Source organism: Scardinius erythrophthalmus (assembly GCF_964197995.2).
Source record: "Scardinius erythrophthalmus genome assembly, chromosome: 1".
Lineage (NCBI taxonomy): Eukaryota > Metazoa > Chordata > Actinopteri > Cypriniformes > Leuciscidae > Scardinius > Scardinius erythrophthalmus.
This window is the reverse complement of record NC_138221.1, coordinates 53,040,703-53,060,901: the sequence shown is the minus strand read 5'-3', so window position 1 is coordinate 53,060,901 and position 20,199 is coordinate 53,040,703. Positions and strand designations below refer to the sequence as shown.

Genomic DNA, 20,199 nt, shown 5'->3' with positions numbered 1-20,199 from the left:
GAAACATACGTTGATGTAGGCGCTAATATAGTTATCGTTCTTGGTATGAATGGGGCTTGAGAACCACAAATTTCAATGTTCTTATTTCAATCAAACTGCTTGATTCAATACTGTTCTTTCGGGAAGATGACTGGTCCTACAAGTCCTCCACATTAATAGACCCCATCTGGCACGCAGTTCACCGTGGGTTGGGCAGAAGACCAGTTTCTGTCACATTGGACAGAACATTGGTGTAGAGGTGCAGAGCTGAAGCAAGGTGGTAGAAAAAAAATTCTGGGAGGGAATTTGACCAAAACAAAGGGGCTATGGGATATTTTTACATTATTAGCTTTTAGAGAAGACTCTGAAGTCTTCTGAAGAACTTTAAAATCCAACAGCTGCAAAAAGTCAACAGCTTTGAGGGCTCCATTCTCTAAAGTATGTTAACTGGTTTGCTACACCTGACTGGATTTTCTAAAACCAGCCTGGTGAAAAGCCTGCAAATACAAGACAGAGTTGGGCTTCATCCACCAGGCTTTGAGACAATCTAAGATAATGTGTTTCCATCAGTAAAGCAATAGGAGCTTTCGCACCGGATGAACCTTTTCATAGTTCCTAGAACTATTGGCGAAAGTACCCGGACGTCGGCGTGTTCGTACCGCAGGAACTAGGAACGATTTTAATGCTAGGAACTCTTTTGGAGGAACTAGTTTAGCTTCTACTTCTGAGTAGGGTCTAAACCAGCTCTATAGGAACTACCGGTGACGTTAGTGTTCGCAGATTGGCCGAACGCATGCGAAACACCAGTAACTGCCATTTTTTTAAAAGCTATGTAAACACAGAGATTATAGCCTATATATTTACTCCAGAAACTAACTATACGAACATGGAAAACAGTGATAGATGGGCCTCTACCCTTTACGCTAAGAAGAAAATCCAATGCAACTTTGAGGGGACCAAGCTAAACATTATCATGTATTTCTGCTCAGCTAGCAACATTGGACATCAACCACACAGCATACGCTTATAACTTTTCATATACTGTCTACTTTCTATGTATAATAGTTCTATCTAATAACGTATTAGACAGGACTGTTAGACAGATCGTAAACTAATGAACACGGAGAATGCGAGCACTGTTTGCTGCTCAGGCTCTGGCATTCTCAACGCTCTCAGGTCAGCCAGGGCATCAAAATAAAAGTCAAAACAATGAGCGTGGCTTACGTCACTTCAGAGTTACTACTGGCGGTGCGAATGCAACCAGAAAACGTTCCTAGGTGAACCATTAGTTCTCGGGGAACCACCCTGGTGGCTAGTTCCTAGAACTAAGTTCCTAGAACTATCCGGTGTGAAAGCCCCTAATGTCCCAACCAGGGTTGTGCAAAATGCTGCATTCAAGAATTGGCTCCCTTAAAAAAAAAATGGCTTGATTTTAAATTTAAGTGGCCACACCCCACATGAATTTGATTTATAATTTGAATTACAAGAGGAATTTAATGAATTGCAATTCAATCTATCTATATCCATCCAAACGTCCATCCATCATTTAAAAAATTTCAAACAAGACTTTTTCAAACCAACAATTAACGTTTGTCTCGCCAAACATTGCTGTTCTAGTAAAAAAAAAAAAAAAAAAAAATTTAAATTTCTTTACATTTCAATTAATTTATATTCCAACTATATTACCTTATATTCAATTTCTACATTCTGTCTGCTACCTGAGTTAATTATAATTTAAAATGCATTCTCAATTCAGTTTTGAATTCCACACAATCCTAGTCTAAAGTTGGCTCAAACCAACAAAGGTAAAAGAATATATTATATTTTATATTATATTTTAAATAGCAGGCAGGCTAAGGAAACAATTTGCTGCATTACCCTAAATAATGTCTTCAATAGCTTACATTGGTTTTTGGCATCAATCCTGAACCAAATTTGTCCAATTAAAATGAACAGATATCACTTTCACCTTACATTATCCAAATATTCCAATATCAGCATTCATCAAGCATGTATAAAGTTCTCTCTATATAAATAATTACACTAATCAAATCAACCACAACCATGTCTGGCAAAATCTGCCAGCACAATGACATGCTAGAGGCAAAATATCGCCTGCGGTTCTTTTACAGGATTGCATCATTTTCAAACCACACAGGGCTCATGGGTCAGAGCTGCTGGCAGCTGTTTGAGACTGTTAGGATTCTGCTCACGATGTTTGAGGGGTCTAGAGGCTAACCATCAATCGCCCTGCGACATGTGTTTTTTCTCCAATGTGGAGCTCAGTTCCTCTGCTGTGCTCTGTAAGTTGCTGGCTGTGCAGATCTAATTTATGGCAAATATATTCAGCCGAGAGAGCTGCATTTGCATCTAGCTGAATACTAACAGAAAAAAAGAAGGCAGAAAGGAATGAAAAAAATGACACCAGTGACTTCATAGGCACTCCACATATGTAGCACTGCAGGATACGAAGAGACATGCCGAGTGAAGAGAGTTATTACTGTATGACAATCCTGAAATCCTCCAGTGTAAAGAAAAGATCAAAGACGAATACAAAAATACAGTTGTCATACAAAACAGGCAAACCTACAGGCCTCAAAAACAGGACACATCTTCTGCATTGATTGAGAATTGGTGTCAAGGCACGTAATGAATTTAAAGGGAACAACTGGGCTTGGATCCAAATCCCAAGTCTACGGCACCCAGTATTCGCATATTCGCTTTTCAGCTGCCACTCAGGTGTGAGGTACTGTACGTATTATTACTTTGATAGCACAAGAGCCTCAACAACTGATTTTATTGCTTCGACTAAACTGTAAAAAATTTAAGGATTTAAAATAAAGGGAACATAATATAATAACTTCAAGAAAAAAAAAATCAAACAACCAAAAGCTTATTTTCAAAATGCAAAGGCCAAAAAAAATAATTATATTGCATGCTTATTGTACATACAGTAAATCCATCAACTCAAATCACTTGCTTAATTAAAAATTAATTTAACTTCTCATATGTTCCTCAAAACTTGAATAACTTTTTTTCCTGTGGAACACAATGGCTCTTTTCTGTACAACAAAAATGCATGGAGATCCAGCTCAGTTTATGCATGGAGATCCAGCTCTGAGAAGAAAAAAAAAAAAAAAAAAAAAAAAAAAAATAATATATATATATATATATATATATATATATACATACACACACACACACACACACACACACACACACACACACACACACACACACACACACACACACACACACACACACACACACACACACACACACACACACACACACACACACACACACACACACACACACACACACACACACACACACACACACACACACACACACACACACACACACACACACACACACACACACTCACACACTCACACACACTCACCTAAAGGATTATTAAGAACACCATACTAATACTGTGTTTGACCCCCTTTCGCCTTCAGAACTGCCTTAATTCTACATGGCATTGATTCAACAAGGTGCTGAAAGCATTCTTTAGAAATGTTGGCCCATATTGATAGGATAGCATCTTGCAGTTGATGGAGATTTGTGGGATGCACATCCAGGGCACGAAGCTCCCGTTCTACCACATCCCAAAGATGCTCTATTGGGTTGAGATCTGGTGACTGTGGGGGCCATTTTAGTACAGTGAACTCATTGTCATGTTCAAGAAACCAATTTGAAATGATTCGAGCTTTGTGACATGCATTATCCTGCTGGAAGTAGCCATCAGAGGATGGGTACATGGTGGTCATAAAGGGATGGACATGGTCAGAAACAATGCTCAGGTAGGCCGTGGCATTTAAACGATGCCCAAATGGCACTAAGGGGCCTAAAGTGTGCCAAGAAAACATCCCCCACACCATTGCACCTCCACCACCAGCCTGCACAGTGGTAACAAGGCATGATGGATCCATGTTCTCATTCTGTTTATGCCAAATTCTGACTCTATCATCTGAATGTCTCAACAGAAATCGAGACTCATCAGACCAGGCAACATTTTTCCAGTCTTCAACTGTCCAATTTTGGTGAGCTTGTGCAAATTGTAGCCTCTTTTTCCTATTTGTAGTGGAGATGAGTGGTACCCGGTGGGGTCTTCTGCTGTTGTAGCCCATCCGCCTCAAGGTTGTGCGTGTTGTGGCTTCACAAATGCTTTGCTGCATACCTCAGTTGTAACGAGTGGTTATTTCAGTCAACGTTGCTCTTCTATCAGCTTGAATCAGTCGGCCCATTCTCCTCTGACCTCTAGCATCAACAAGGCATTTTCGCCCACAGGACTGCCGCATACTGGATGTTTTTCCCTTTTCACACCATTCTTTGTAAACCCTAGAAATGGTTGTGTGTGAAAATCCCAGTAACTGAGCAGATTGTGAAATACTCAGACCGGCCCGTCTGGCACCAACAACCATGCCACGCTCAAAATTGCTTAAATCACCTTTCTTTCCCATTCTGACATTCAGTTTGGAGTTCAGGAGATTGTCTTGACCAGGACCACACCCCTAAATGCATTGAAGCAACTGCCATGTGATTGGTTGATTAGATAGTTGCTAATAATCCTTTAGGTGAGTGTATATATATATATATATATATATATATATATATATATATATATATATATATATATATATATATATATATATATATATATATATATATATATATATATATATATATATATATATATATACACACACACTATAATGTATATAATATATACAAATTTAATGTATAAAATAAGTGAATAACTCCTTTGACAACAACAAAGTAGTAAAAGATACTTGGGTCCTGGTTCAAATGGTTCTATGAATTGTTTTAGTGCATCAGTTCACTGAAAACCATTTGAATGAACAGTTCAACCAAAATGAATCATAGTAATTGTATTCAAACACAAAGTTCAGTGTAGTGATCAATAATATTTACAACAAAGTGAGTTTTTTTTTTTTTGTCCGAATGTCTTAGGGACCATCAACTTGATTCTATATCTTCCATAATGCTGCTTACTCTCATTTAACATTAAAGATTTTAACTTAAATATAATTTGCTTAATGAGGCCATCAATGCAGCTTCTATATAGTTTCTAATTCTACATATTACTGTGTTTTTTATATTTTTTTTCTTAATGGGGCCATTCAAATGACTTTACATTTATCTAAACCTGTGACAGTAATGACACCCTAAACTACACTGGAGTAAAACTAAATAGGCCCCTTCAAGAGCTGGAGTCCCTGAAGAGAAAATGACTCAAGACGTCAGCAAAGTAGCATGACTTTCAACCACAGTCTGAGGACACAGACTAAAGACAGGAGGTCTTTCTGGGAAATGTGAGGTCCCTTTGATACACATCTCACTGAGATGAATGGCTGATCTGTTGGGTGAGTCAGACTTGCCACTTGTTTGACTAAACCTTTATGGGAGATTCAGACAGACCTGGGGTATGAGGGGAAGTCAAGTATGTGTATGTTTGAGTGGATGTACATGTTGTGTGTGTGTGGTAAACAAAAGTTTGCAGCCGTGGACGTCCTTGCAGTCGCAGAGCCACACTTCAGTGAAAAACGAATGGCAAACACAGCACACAGGAAAGCATACACCCTCCTCATCCATTACACACAGCACAACTGTTTTGCTCACCTCTACCACAACCCTGAAACTTCTCTACAACTGCAGTCTCCCTCTGGCATATCTGAGCTCTTAGGCCCATTTCACACAACACGCACAAGTAGCATGCAAGTGAAGCGGCAGTGTGACTGCAACAGCAGGTTCTCATGATTTCACACTGACAGGGTTTCTTCTGTGTAACAGACGTGATTTCTGGGTTACTACATTGAGTGTGGATTTTGTCCTTACATTATAACATGTTTATAAGGGGCTGGCCATTGACAACTATTAAGAACTTGATCGTTGTGAAATCGAATTTACATAAGGAGTAAGAATCACATTTATATCCACATGGTAATAAATCTACATAGAATGATTCCCAAACCCAGAGTAAAGATAAACGGCTGAAAAAAGCATTTTAAGTTTTATTTCCCAGTTAAAATATCTTTCAAACAAGATATATTTGCTTGAGCAGCAACACTGCATAAGATATTAAGACCTGTTTAAAGAGAATGTACACTACTGTTCAAAAAAGTTGCTTGTACTCAGCAAGGCTGCATTTATTTAATAAAAAATAAAGCAAAAACATTTTGAATTGTGAAATATTATTACAAATAATTAAAAATTAAACTATAACTATTGTAATATTGTTTAATGCAATTTATTCAGCATAATTACTCCAGTCTTCAGTGTCACAAGATCCTTCAGAAATCATTCTAATATGATGATTTGCTGCACAAGAAACATTTGTTGTCATTATCACAGATGAAAACTGTTGTTCTGCTTAATACATTTGTGGCAACCAGGATGATTCAGGATTATTTGAGGAATCGAAAGTTCAAAAGAATAGCATTTATTATTTTTTTTCTACTCAGTCTTTACTGTCATTTTCAAATCAATTTAATGCATCCTTTCTGAAAAAATAATAATATATATTTAAAAATCTTACAGACCCATAACTTTTAAACGGTAGTGTATCATGAATATACAAACTGTATATTGTCTTGCTACATTAGCAGATTTTTTTGTTTTAATATATATATATATATATATATATATATATATATATATATATATATATATATATATATATATATATATATATATATATATATATATATATATATATATATATATATATATATATATATATATATATATATATATATATATATATATAAAAGACCTAATAGTTATATTCAAAATGCAGCACCGCAGTGCTTATGCAGCCAGTGTGAATGCTATAACCTGTTAATATGAGCGTTCTCAGGTGCGAAACATGTCTTAAACGGAGGAGAAAAAGATGTAGATAGTAAACAGACAGCAAAAGGGGGGGTTGTATGATACACACATTCTTTTCAAACTCTGCTAAACCATTCACCATTTCAATTTCATCTGGCTCGGTTCAATTGCGGAATCCTCATTTCACTCCAACAGTAGCTTCTGACTATTGTAATCTCCTCAACACAAGACTGAAATCTCTCTGAGAGCTAAACACACACATATTCCCAAACTCAAAAATGCTAGATAGAGCGTGAACAGAATGGGATCTTGAGGCGTGTTGTTAGTGCACAGCCTTGACATTGTTAGTTAGCCTGTAGCTTGCTAGATTCTCCCCAAGCTATTCTATAAAAAAAAATTGTTTGTAGTAGATTCTAAATTATATGTTTACAATTCGTGAGAACCAGACAGTGTAGATGAGAGTGGGGTCAGCTGTGCCACTTTTTCTAGGGTTGTCTACAGTGTAAAACTAAAACTTTACAGGGAAAAAAGTGGTGCATTGACGCATTTTGATCAATGTTATTGGTTAACTTGGTCATGCTGAGGAGAATTAATCGGGGAATATGTGAATAATTGGGAAATAGGTACTAAAAATATACTATGAATATAAACAAATGAAACATTTATGTTTAGATTTTATTTTGCTGCACACTATTCACATTTTCATATATGAGTCAAAAAGGGTTTGTTTCATACTGAATATTTGAACATATTTTACCCCCAAGCTACCATTTTGGCAAAAATGGTTTATTTAATAATTTATCTTTAGCTAAATCATTTGCATGACTTTATAAATTAGCGACTGCCTAATGGGTATTATTTATGTCCACACTTAAAAAAGGCATAAATTTGCTTTTTTATAAGATTTAACTGATATAAGATAGAAAAACTGCTTTCTTTTTATTTCTGGATGTAATAATAAACTGTGACTTGACTTTTTTTTTTTTTTTCATGTGTGACAATAACGTGCAACTTATTTTCTGTAAAATACGGTAGCCATCTGACAGATATGATGGACAGACAATTCGCCTTTGGCTAAGCCACACCCTAGAATGTAAATTGACCAATCACAGCGCAGGCAAGAACGAGCTCCGACAGAGGTCCGACACTTTTTCACAGCGCTCCGCTGACTTTAACGCAGGCGTCTCATATTTTTGGTCTCGGCAGGCTATTACCGTCGTAGTTTTATCAAAAATATGGTTAAACGTTGTGCCTGGGGCATTTGTAACACAGATACGCGTTTCCCAGAGAGGTTGGAGGGGGGGTGTCTGTTTTTTTCCCCTTCCCAAAACAGAAGTCAAATCCAGTGACAAGTGTCGTCTTTGGATTAAACTGTGTGCGTGGACGTCCTCACAGTCAGCTAAACCCCTCAAGGATCAACAAGCACACTTTTGTGTGCTCTAAGGTAAATTTTGCTTTTAACCTTACTGTGAAGTTATACTAGTCAGACAGTTTTAGGTTATGATTTCGGTTCTCTACCCTAATTAATGAAGAATCAAGGTGCTAGCAAGCAAGCTTAGCGATAGTTTAGTTATCACGTAAGTTAAGTCAGGATTGTATGTTTTGACTAGCGGCTGAATGTTAGCTAACTTTGTTATTCAAGATACAAACACATAACGTTAACGTTATCCTATCTTGAATAACAAAGTATCTTGAATAGCAAAGTTAGCTAAAACAAACAGCATAAAACTGTCTAACTAGTATAACTTCACAGTAAGGTTAAAAGCAAAATTTACCTTAGAGCACACAAAAGTGTGCTTGTTGATCCTTGAGGAGTTTAGCTGACTGTGAGGACGTCCACGCACACAGTTTAATCCAAAGACGACACTTGTCACTGGATTTGACTTCGGTTTTGGGAAGGGAAAAAAACGGACACCCCCCTCCAACCTCTCTGGGAAACGCGTATCTGTGTTACAAATGCCCCAGGCACAACGTTTAACTATATTTTTTAGTAGTAGCCTGCCGAGACCAAAAATATGAGACGCCTGCGTTAAAGTCAATGGAGCGCTGTGAAAAAGTGTCGGACCTCTGTCGGAGCTCGTTCTTGGCTGCGCTGTGATTGGTCAATCTACATTCTAGGGTGTGGCTTAGCCAAAGGTGAATTAAAGGAGAGCACAGCTGTAACACAAAAACACATCCAGAGAACAAACTCTTACATGGTTACACTCCTGCTTCACATGACAGTAAAGGCACATCCGGTCTGGTTGTATTTGAGAAGCTTTCGATATTAAAAAGACGACTAACTCAACCTACCACTGTTTCGATTCTTGCGGTTGGATTTGCCGCCAAGCAGCATCTTCAGACTGTTCCTGAACATGACTGCACAGCTCTGGACCAGGCTATAGAGAAATCTGCAGAGAAAGGGGAAAAATACAGCACTTTGAGAAACACAAGCAAAAAAACCTGAATAAACAAATGAAAACACCATGTACCTGTCCTGTATAAATAGGGCGAAAAAAAAAAAAAATGCCTTTTTAGTAGACCATTTCTACTACTAATAAAAAAAAATATGCTGCACAAACATTGAACAACAAAACAGTTGCCACTATGTTTTAACCTATAAAAACAACATCTGTAACAACACCCACAAATCACTTTCTGCTTATCAACACTGATTCCCACAACGTGTGATCTCTTTAAAAAGCAGCTCGACTGATGATGTTCGCCGCACATTGGCTCTGAAGTCTAGACAAAGAGTTATTGAGGGGATTTTTGGAAGCCTGTGATTATATGTTTCAGGTACACAGAGCCGTCAGCCTGCTGGAACACTACAGCTGATAATGAGTTTCATTCGTGGGATTCGTCATTCTTCACTGGATTATTTTAGGTCTCACTCAACACCCACATTATGGATGGATCACACCCTGATGCTGCTAATTACCACTTCATGTATGAGCTAAGTGTGTGTGTGTGTTTATATATGTGTGAAAGAGCACAAGATAGAGACACACTTTGTTCTGCTGCTGAAGGTGACGTTGGAAGTGGATTTCAATTAAATTACTTCTTTGGTGGGTCTTTCTGCAGCTGAATTCACATATATAAAGAGAGCACGTATGTGTTTGAGAATAGAATAGAATGTTGGGAATTGACATCTAGGGGTTAGTTCAACCTCTCAAAATGAGCTATGGCACCCATTCAAGTGACATAAGTTCGAATACAGTTTGCAACATTTCCTGATCATTTTTTGGCAAAAAGGCCAAACTCATAATAAAGAACACAACAGATTTTGTAAGGTAGTCTAGCAAAGCAGTAGTCCACAAAACAAGGACTTATGGAACACTTCACGTATGAATGTTTAATGGTCAGGTTTCACAAAAATAAGTTTGTTTGATTTTCTAAAACAATACATATACTACATGTACTCAAAACAACAACAACAACAACAACAACAACAACAACGAGGTTGTCAAACATTGGTAGATGTAGAAGAAAAAAAAAGAAAAGAAGAAAATCACCTTAAGACTAGCTGGTTAACTGGTAAAATAATTGCATAAAATGGCTCTGAAGCATTTCTCTAACTTTTCTGTCATTTGTTGACAGATGCCACATGGTTTCTTAGCTAGATGGACAGAAAGACAGAATGATACATAGAGAGACAGGTTAAACTATAAATACAGAGATAGACAGAACGACAGACATATGTACATACAAACATAGAGAGATAGATAGAATGATACATAGAGAAACAGAGAGAGCAAAACAGAGATAGACAGAACGATAGATAGAACAGACAAAACGACAAATAGAATGACAGAAAGATAGATAGATAGATAGATAGATAGATAGATAGAGAGATAGAGAGATAGAGAGATAGAGAGATAGAGAGAGAGAGAGAGAGAGAGAGAGAGAGAGAGAGAGAGAGAGAGAGAGAGAGAGAGAGAGAGAGAGTGAGAGAGAGGCATGAACTTTGAATCCCCTGCACTGAAGTATACCATGTACTCAGTTTCTTCTTTGTTTTACAGTATTAATCTGGGCCTCCACACCTTCAGAAGTGATCTTGGCTGAGGATTGTGTGTATGTGCACACATGCATTTCAAATCAGCATCGACGGACAGATATCCTTCTTTTCTAGCACTCGATGCACCCATTTGCTGAGCCAGCATTGGCACATGTTTACTACCAATATGCTGGGGCCACTTTTGGCAGAAAGCAAAAAGTATGTGAAAGTGACTCAGTTTGGATGTGGGGGGGTCACAGATATTTGTATAGTATTGAAGATAATGTCAAAAATTCTATTTGCTTTAACCATTTTGGTAACTTAATCTGCATGCTTAATGTCCTGACGCCCCCTCTCACTTCTGCTGCATCTGTCTGGTCACGAAAAAAAGTTTCTTCACCTACTATAAACAAAATGTGAAGGAGGAACGAAATGTTAAAACGTTAACACTGCCGTACAACTGAGTTCAAGCTACTCAAGTCAGAGAAAATGCTAAATAAAATCCAACCAAATGCACCCCCCACAAAACATTTTCCTTTTTTTCACAAAAAAAAAAACCAAACAAAAAAAAAAACAGCTAATCTGAAATTCAAATATAGGACCTCTTCCACTTTATGCAACAGTACTACCTCTAGAATAACTAAGCACTCTCAAATGAGTGAGCTCACAGTTAAATGTAGATTTATTTATTACATAATGTGCTTGATTGGTGTACAAAGAGCACCAGATGAGAACCCTTCAAGTTTGGAGACCAAATGAGCAGTTTGAGCACTGCTATTCACACAAGATCTGAATTAATATTCTCAAACCATAGTACACTAAAAATAAGAATGTGCAATTATGATACAATTCTATAACATGGTAGACTATTCCGATTGGAGCTGCTTTATTCCCGAGTTTCAGTTTTTCCCATTCCAGTCATTTTTTTTCATTTAATTTAACACAAACGTTAAACTTGTTATCAATGGTGCAGGAGACATACAAGGTAGAAAAAAAGTCAAGAGAAGATGGATAGAGAGCGAAAAGGGGAGTGCAACAGTTTCTGAGTAAAGATGCGGGAGGAAGAACAGGATGACCTTATCCTGAGGCTGTGCTTCTGTCAGCTGATGAAGAACAGAGACGACGTAACTCAGCGTAGCGAGGTCTGCTGCTGTTTGCCGAGTGAACCGTGCCTAAGCATGAGAGTGACGAGACTAACGCTATTTCCCCAAAGCAGTCTCTCATACTTGGACATGCGCTTTAATGAGGTCCTGATGTCTGTAGAAAAGCTGACACGCAATCTAATGAGAGACTTTGATTGAAAGTCAGGAAAGTGACAAATGGCATCTGCAATGGAGCAGTGGAAGGATTTATCAATCTTTTTTTAATAACGCTGAAGTCTGAGGACAGCTACCAATGCTGGAAATCTTCCCTTCTGCAACAGCTCTCAAACCTCGATCAGTTACGAAACATGCAAGAACCAATAGCGTTTCAAGTTACCATTACATTCGAACTTTTGTGATTCTCTTCAAGCGCGAAAACTGAATATGGATGAATACAAATGAGAATTAAATGAACTAAAACACAACATTAAAATCAAACAAGCAATAAAATAAACAAAAAAACAAAAATAACATTGTTTGACATTGTGGAAACATTTAACAAAACAAATAAACAAACAAATTAGGGTTGCATCGATATGAAAATATAGGCCGATACCGATAACTCTTTATATTTGAAAGTCGAAAACCAATATATTGGCCAATAAATCTAAATCCAAATTTTATTGCCGATAACAATAACATTAAAAATGAACATATATAGCCGATACCGATATGGTGGCCGATATATCGTGCATCCCTAAAACAAATAAACATCATTTGACATTGACAGTGGAAATGTTTTTGAAACATAAACAAACAGACAAACAAACAAACAAACAAACATCGTTTGACATTGTGTTGCCAAAATAGGAAAAATCTTGGGAACACAATGGCAAATCTTTTAGGGTTTCATACTACATTAATTTAAACATTGTCAGTATTAATGAACTGTGCATTTGCTAATCAAAAACTGTTTGGAACTAGTTTGAGGCGTTAATATTGGTTTGAAGGCCCGCTTGAAGACACCAAGAACGATAACTATAACGATTACTATAAGTGTCCACAGACACACAAAACATCATTCTGTTTACATTAAGCGTGCGCTGTAGTTTTGTCGCCATCTGATTTAGATGGATTCTGATTGGCTGTCAATGTTTTTAATCATTCATCAGCTGACCAAAAAAATAAAAATAAATGACAGTGATTCCAACGATATTGTTCCCCTGCACCATTATCGTTATAGTTGTGGTGTGAACTCTGCTATTCTTTTAAACTTGGAATGATTTTTAGAACTATATCTTTATTGTTATAGTTATCGTCTTTGGTGTGAACGGCCTTAAGGCATCATTTTCATCAAGAGAGCTGTGTGTCTGGTTCTGAAGTCTGTGTTGACAGAGGCTGTAAGTGCTTGTAGGAGAGAAGGGATGAATATGATTTAGCTGTGCTTTGCTTTATCTCTTTGACATTTGTCTGAGAGCTAAACAATAGCAGTGAGATGAATGACACACTCCAAAAGAGTGCCAGTAATCGGACAGTCCCGGCGTGCCAAAGCCAAATGTTCAGCTTTGTCGTGTGTTTGTGTGTCCACCGTTAATCCCGCCTAGCTGAGGGGGGTCTGAGTGAGATTGTCCAACTGGATTACTAGGACAAGGAGGGCTGACAACACAGAGTGGGACAGACGAACTAAGAAAGATTTGGTGGAAAAAAGCCCCTCAGGGGAAAGAGTTCATACCAGGGTTACAGTCACAAACATTAACTCTTAATAATTCATCCGTCCACACAATGAAAAGCACTATGGTACAACCATACTAGTTTGGACATGGTATCACTCACGGTAACTGATTTCTATAGCCTGAGAAAACCCAGACAACTTCCGGCAAATTTAGATTTGCCCTGCAAGTAGTATAGCAAAGAGCTCAATCAAGCCCATTTGTAATCCGTCGAAATCGCGGCACCAATCAGAAACGTTGAGACGGGCTTTACACGATGACGATCGCTCTGATTGGTTTTAGGTCTATCCAATTGCGCCCAGAGGCATTTGAGCGACGTCCGTTGGTGACGCCCCTTTGGAAATGAGTTATTAATGCAGCTTTGCCAGACCATAACTCAGTTACTACTGAGAATGGTCTGGTTTTAACCAGGCTATGATTTCTATCTAAATATCATGGAATTTGAATATGGTAATTATTCAGTATGAAAAATGGGAAGCACATGAAAAGCAGTAACAGCAGTGTGACATGGTGTTATAATTCATTCAAAACTATAAAAAGCTAATATTTTTGTTTATTATTATTATAAATGATCATTTAGAGTTTGTGACAAATTGATTCATGAAAAATGACGATTTATAATAAGAATAAGAATAAGAATAAGAATAAGAAGAATAAGAATAAGAATAAGAATAAGAATAAGAATAAGAATAAGAATAAGAATAAGAATAAGAATAAGAATAAGAATAAGAATAAGAATAAGAATAAGAATAAGAATAAGAAGAAGAAGAAGAAGAAGAAGAAGAAGAAGAAGAAGAAGAAGAAGAAGAAGAAGAAGAAGAAGAAGAAGAAGAAGAAGAAGAAGAAGAAGAAGAAGAAGAAGAAGAAGAAGAAGAAGAAGAAGAAGAAGAATATTACTGTATACAGTTTATCTTATCTGAATTTTGTAACCTATAACATGTAATAATAGACATTATTTGTCAACCAAAGTATTACCATTTCAATCAGTGTACTGGTTCTGCCTCAGGTGCTTGTTTTGTAGATGACATATGCACACATAATTTAACTGTTCATGAGGTAGATTCCTCAGGCCATCTTCCTCATGAAGTTAAATGCCCCCACTGGGCAATAAACATGTACAATACAAAACACTATTTATACTTATATGTATTTGGCACACCATACCTCTTATATAGAGTCCCTTACATTTGTATAGGCTATCAACCTACCTGTACACACATTGTCTATTTTGAATATTGTGTATTTTTATATTTAAATTTTCTGTCACCAAGATAAATTCCTCATATGTGTAAACATACTTCGCAATAAAGCTCATTCTGATTCTGATACTGACCTAGCATTGAACATCAGGTAATGACTCACTGGACTACAGATCAACACACATTTCTGAAACACCTGAAGTTTCATTATGAACAAATAAGCCATTAGAAATCAGATCAGCTTACAGAACATATAGCCTGCTGAAATCTCAACGGCTTATGGCATCAAAACAGAGATTTACATGCTCTATCAGCTATAAAATCTTCCTCATCAAACTGAAGACTTTCTTAACTTCGCAATCAGTTAAGAAACAGCCTGTGTTATCAGAATCAAAGCAGGAATACTGGCTTCCTTAATTCACTGTTAAACACAGACTGTCTAAAGGTATCCTGCCACAAGTCATCAGCCTGCATCACGATGATGGAATCTTCCGGACTGATGGGCCACAGCAGGAGGGATGTCATGTTAGTTGCAGACATTGAAGTCTGGCTGGGAGCAGCAGCTCGTAAATGACAGCCATTTTCTTACTGCACTCGGTAGGTTGTTGAAAATACTGCTGCTACATTTCATGGAGAGGGAGGTGGGTGTGCTGAGTTCTTTTTAGTAGCAAGCAACAAATTGTTTGTAATAATCTAAAATGCTCACGGAAACTGTGCTTGCTCTTTTCAATTTAACTTCATGATATTCCAGATAGCAGTAATGGTCAGAAATTGATCCATTAGTGGCACCAAATGTTTACATATAGATTACATATAGGTTCCATAAGCACCGCCATTAGGGATGGGTGGATTAATTTATCCCTCACATGAAAAAACTGATCTGTATTTAGAATGAAAATGAATGCAAATATGCACATTTATGCTATGCCGTATAATAATGGGTTTGTGTTTGTTAATAAGTGTTTAAATTAAAGTCAATTATTATGTGCAATTGTTGTTATTAAATGATAAAAAAAAAATCTGATCAATTGCAATTTTCACAGCATATTAAAATGTAAAAAAATCTGGGTTTAAATATAACATTAAATATCCATAATAACTTTTTTACAAAAAAATATTTAAAAATAATTTAAAATAAATAATTAAATAAGAATCCATTTAGAATAAATCATATTTTAAAATAAATACAAAAGTATTTAAAAATAAATAAAACCATTATATATATATATATATATATATATATATATATATAACAAATAATCAAAATAAATCAAAACAAATACATTTAAAATAAATAAATATTTAATAAATAAATAAAACAATATTTTTCTAAATATATAAATAACAAAAAAACAAATAAAAAACAAATAAAAACATTTACAACCAATTAATAAAAACCATAATAGACAGACAGACAGACAGACAGACAGACAGACAGACAGACAGACAGATAGATAGATAGATAGATAGATAGATAGATAGATAGATAGATAGATAGATAGATAGATAGATAGATAGATAGATAGATAGATAGATAGATAGATAGATAGATAGATAGATAGACAGATTATGATCTCTAGACAGCAAGAAAAATCTAAAGAACCAAAAATGATCAGTGTGTTTAAGTCAAGTATCTCTTCTCAAACTCTGAACATGACTTTTACAAATGTCACACTGTTACTGGAGAGCTACTGAAGGCATATAAAACTCGCTGGCCTGAGCCACCGTTTTGAGGTTGATGGATTCAACAGGAGCGTGAATGACTAAGAGCCAAGAGCCGCAGAGCTTTATATTTTATACAGTCTCTCCCTTTGACTAATGCCTCCCACAGCGCAGTGTTACAGGAATCGCACACTGTTTGTTTTCTGCTGCTCTACAAAGCCAATGAACAGTGAGCGTGCCGAGAAGGGGGGTGACAGGGGTGCCGTCTCGTGACTACGAGGTTTAAGTCGTGTGCAAGGAAACAAAACACTCTCTCACACATACAGAAAAAGAACAAAGAATGGAACATAGGTAAGATTACAGTACAAATGAATACATCACATTCCCAGAATATGACAGCATATACAAAAACACACTGGGGTCAGAGGACATTTCAGTAGTGCCATTTGTGTGTTATTTGCACAAATTTGTCTGTTCCTTAAGGAAAACAGCTAAAGAGGGACTTACAGAGGGAGACAAACGTGTAAGTTTGACCTGAGATTGTTCTTTCCTTGAGAGAAAATCTCAGACAGAGCGAGGGAGGAAATGCAGTTAAACCCCCTGCACACACGTGGCCACACAAAGAGCTATGCAAACACACAGCGCCTTCCCTTTGTCCGTATCACTTCCTTTCCAAATACAACACAGCCGCTCTAAAGTGTTTTGCAGAAACTTGGGCTCAAAAAGGGAAAAAGGCCCTCAAACAAACTCCTCTGTGCAGTTTATAAACACATACACGCTCCATCTACTGATGCTTCCTGATCCTAATCTACTGGGATAAGGGACTTTTTCAGGGCATTAGACCCACATAGATTGTGGAAAATCAGCATAAAGACATTAAAACTGATTTAAACAAAGACCTGTCTATTAAGACAGGAAGGGGTTACTTGATTGTCACATACAAAACGCGAAAGACTAATTCACCCCTGGTTCCCTCAAGATTTTCCTAAGGGGTTTTATAATGGGCTTTTTCAATTTAAGAGTAAAATAAGGGTTGTGGTAAACATAACGAAAACATATTTTGTTCTACAATGCAAAATTCACACATTCACACCCCTAAACATTTTTAGGCTATTCTAGTTACTTATTAGAAACTACCTAAAAACAAAATAGCTTCAAATTTTGCGTTTTTGCAATTTACATTGTAGAGCAAAACATTCAAGTATCATCAAGTGATGTTTATCACAACTCTTATTTTACTCATAAATAAACCCTCTTGAGGTTAGAAAATCTTGAGGGAACCTGTGGCGAATTAGTCTTCTGGGTTTTTATGCCATCCCTGCACCACTCTATTTATTTTTTGCATTCACAGAACTTGTAGACCCTTCCAGTTCCATTTGTACGAACTGAATTAGTAAAACAAGCTTTTCGGTACCCAGTGATTGAAACGCTTTTCAAAATGATTTGAAGATGTAGACTTGTGTCAATGAGCACTTATAAATCTTTGATCTGTGAGCTGTTAAAGGGGTGGTTCAGGATTTTGAACATCGGACCTCATTTTCAAGTGAGCCTGGTTGTTATTCATCAGTGGAGACCGTTTTCAAAAAAATTCATCGAGTCCTTACTTTTGGATAGTTCGCTGGTGCTAGGCTAGCGCGAGTCAACGGTTTCTGCCTAGCCTGCCATTAAAAACAGTTTTACCCACTCCACAGTACACCAAAAGCAAATCAATTATAACGCCTAGGTAACTTAATATCACTCCGCCGCTGCTGTAGACTGCGCTAATAAATACAGGGAACAAAGTATAACTATTGCAATGCAATGAAAGGGTAGTTTGATTTCTAACATTATTCTCTCAACAGACATTTACATCGATAGTCTGGCGTTATAACTGATTTGCTTTTGGTGTACTGTGGAGTGGGTAAAACTGTTTTTAATGGCAGGCTAGGCAGAAACCGTTGACTCGCGCTAGCCTAGCATAGGCGAACTATCCAAAAGTAAGGACTGAATTAATTTTTTTGAAAACGGTCTCCACTGATGAATAACAACCAGGCTCACTTGAAAATGAGGTCCGATGTTCAAAATCCTGAACCACCCCTTTAAAGGAAGAATCAAATTGTAAATGTTCAGCTCATCTTGGCCAGGTCACTTCTGAAAAAGAGATGTTTAATCTCAGAAAGTTTTTACCTGGTTAAATAAAGGACAAATAAATACATTTATAAATACATTTAAAATAAAATGGCAAACAAAGTCCTTTAGAAGCATTCAGGGTTGAATTTCTTTTGGCAAATCTGGCAACTAGCTCTTTCTCAGAAGTGCTCATTGTAGCAGCTTGAGAACTTGTAAACATCTCGGTTTCCAGACAAACCTGTGTTCTCTGATTCTCAGAAATTGTGAAGAAGCCAATGAAACTGTTGTCTGAGGATGGGACGACTCCCAGGGTAAACAAGCATTCGAGAGTCATGCAGGTGTGTCATGTTGCAAACAGAGTAGAATGGTCTGCATTATTCAGTTCATCTATGGACTTGTGAACAGAGTTTACATGGAGACAACACAGGAATAAATCAAGCGACTGACAGTGACACAACTCATCTGAACAGACAGCGTGGAAAACCATGATAGTCGACCAGGCTTCACCAGCTAACAGCATAGTAACGCTCATCCACCACTACCAATACTAAACAACCCAAGGCCACCATGGGAATCTGTTGAAAGTCTGTAAATTCTACATAATGTGCCACTTTTTGCCACAGGCAACTTTGTAGCGCGATAATTACCAGAAAATGAAGCTTTATCTAAACAAATTGCAAACCAGTTTCGCTCAAGCAGAAATCCACAAAGAAAGTGAACCAGCAGGGGTGCTGGAAAGGGGTGATGCGAGGTGATGTGGGGGGCATCAGGCATCGCAGCTGTATCTGCAGTCTCCGCAGCCGAGGCCTTGAACAGATTTAATGGAGAGCCTGAAATCAAAGAGTCCACACATCTTCAAAAAGAGCCCTGCCCGTTTGTTCTCGCTGCTTTTCAAAGAATTCCCTGCTTCACTTCTTACTTTGATTCACACAGTCAAAATAATTGGCCAGAGTCTGCTCGCCTTTCACCGTTGATATGAAGGGCTTTAAGTTGACAGTTCAGAGCAAGTACTATAAGGCTTGTTGGTCTGTCTGGAAGCAAACAGCTAAGGGAGGCCATGTGACTTCATACGTATATATTACCATTCAAAGGTTTTTTTGTTTTGGTAACTTTTCAAAAACATTTTCAAATAATCTTACCGACCCCAAACTTTTTAATAGTAGTGTGTGTGTGTATAGCCTGGGTGCCAGCCCGAACCCCGCCCACAACATTTTTTGGTCGGGAAGTTCGGTCTGGACTCGATCCATTGAGGAGTAATTATGCTTGGCTCCCAGAAGGCCGAGCCAATCAAATTGCCAGGGCGGGCTTTAATCGATGATGGACAGATGATCTGCGGTTACGTAATCACCCACGTCATCAAAGAGCGGTTGGGTTGAATTAGTTTACAACAAAGATGACTGCCGCTGGAGAATTGAGATTTCACACGAGTTCACACTTACAAAGAAGTCAGATAGAATAAATGCGTATATGAGATTTAACGAGGTTCACACAAATAAGTCAGATAGAATAAATGCGTATATGAGATTTAACGAGTTCACACAAATAAGTCAGATAGATGACGTGCTGTCCGAGGAGAGGGCTGTGGGCTCGGTAGCCATAGTCCC

General features: G+C 37.4%; 1 protein-coding gene across 1 annotated transcript in view; it reads right to left on the bottom strand.

The window, feature by feature from the left end:
* The window catches only part of tanc2a (tetratricopeptide repeat, ankyrin repeat and coiled-coil containing 2a), a 159,057-nt gene that overhangs the window by 75,750 nt on the left and 63,108 nt on the right, over positions 1 to 20,199 (bottom strand). The window contains exon 4 of the mRNA XM_081368999.1: positions 9,130 to 9,227. Within this exon, the coding sequence (XP_081225125.1) occupies positions 9,130 to 9,193 (64 nt within the window). The 5' untranslated portion in view covers positions 9,194 to 9,227. The remainder of the gene's footprint in view (positions 1 to 9,129; positions 9,228 to 20,199) is intronic.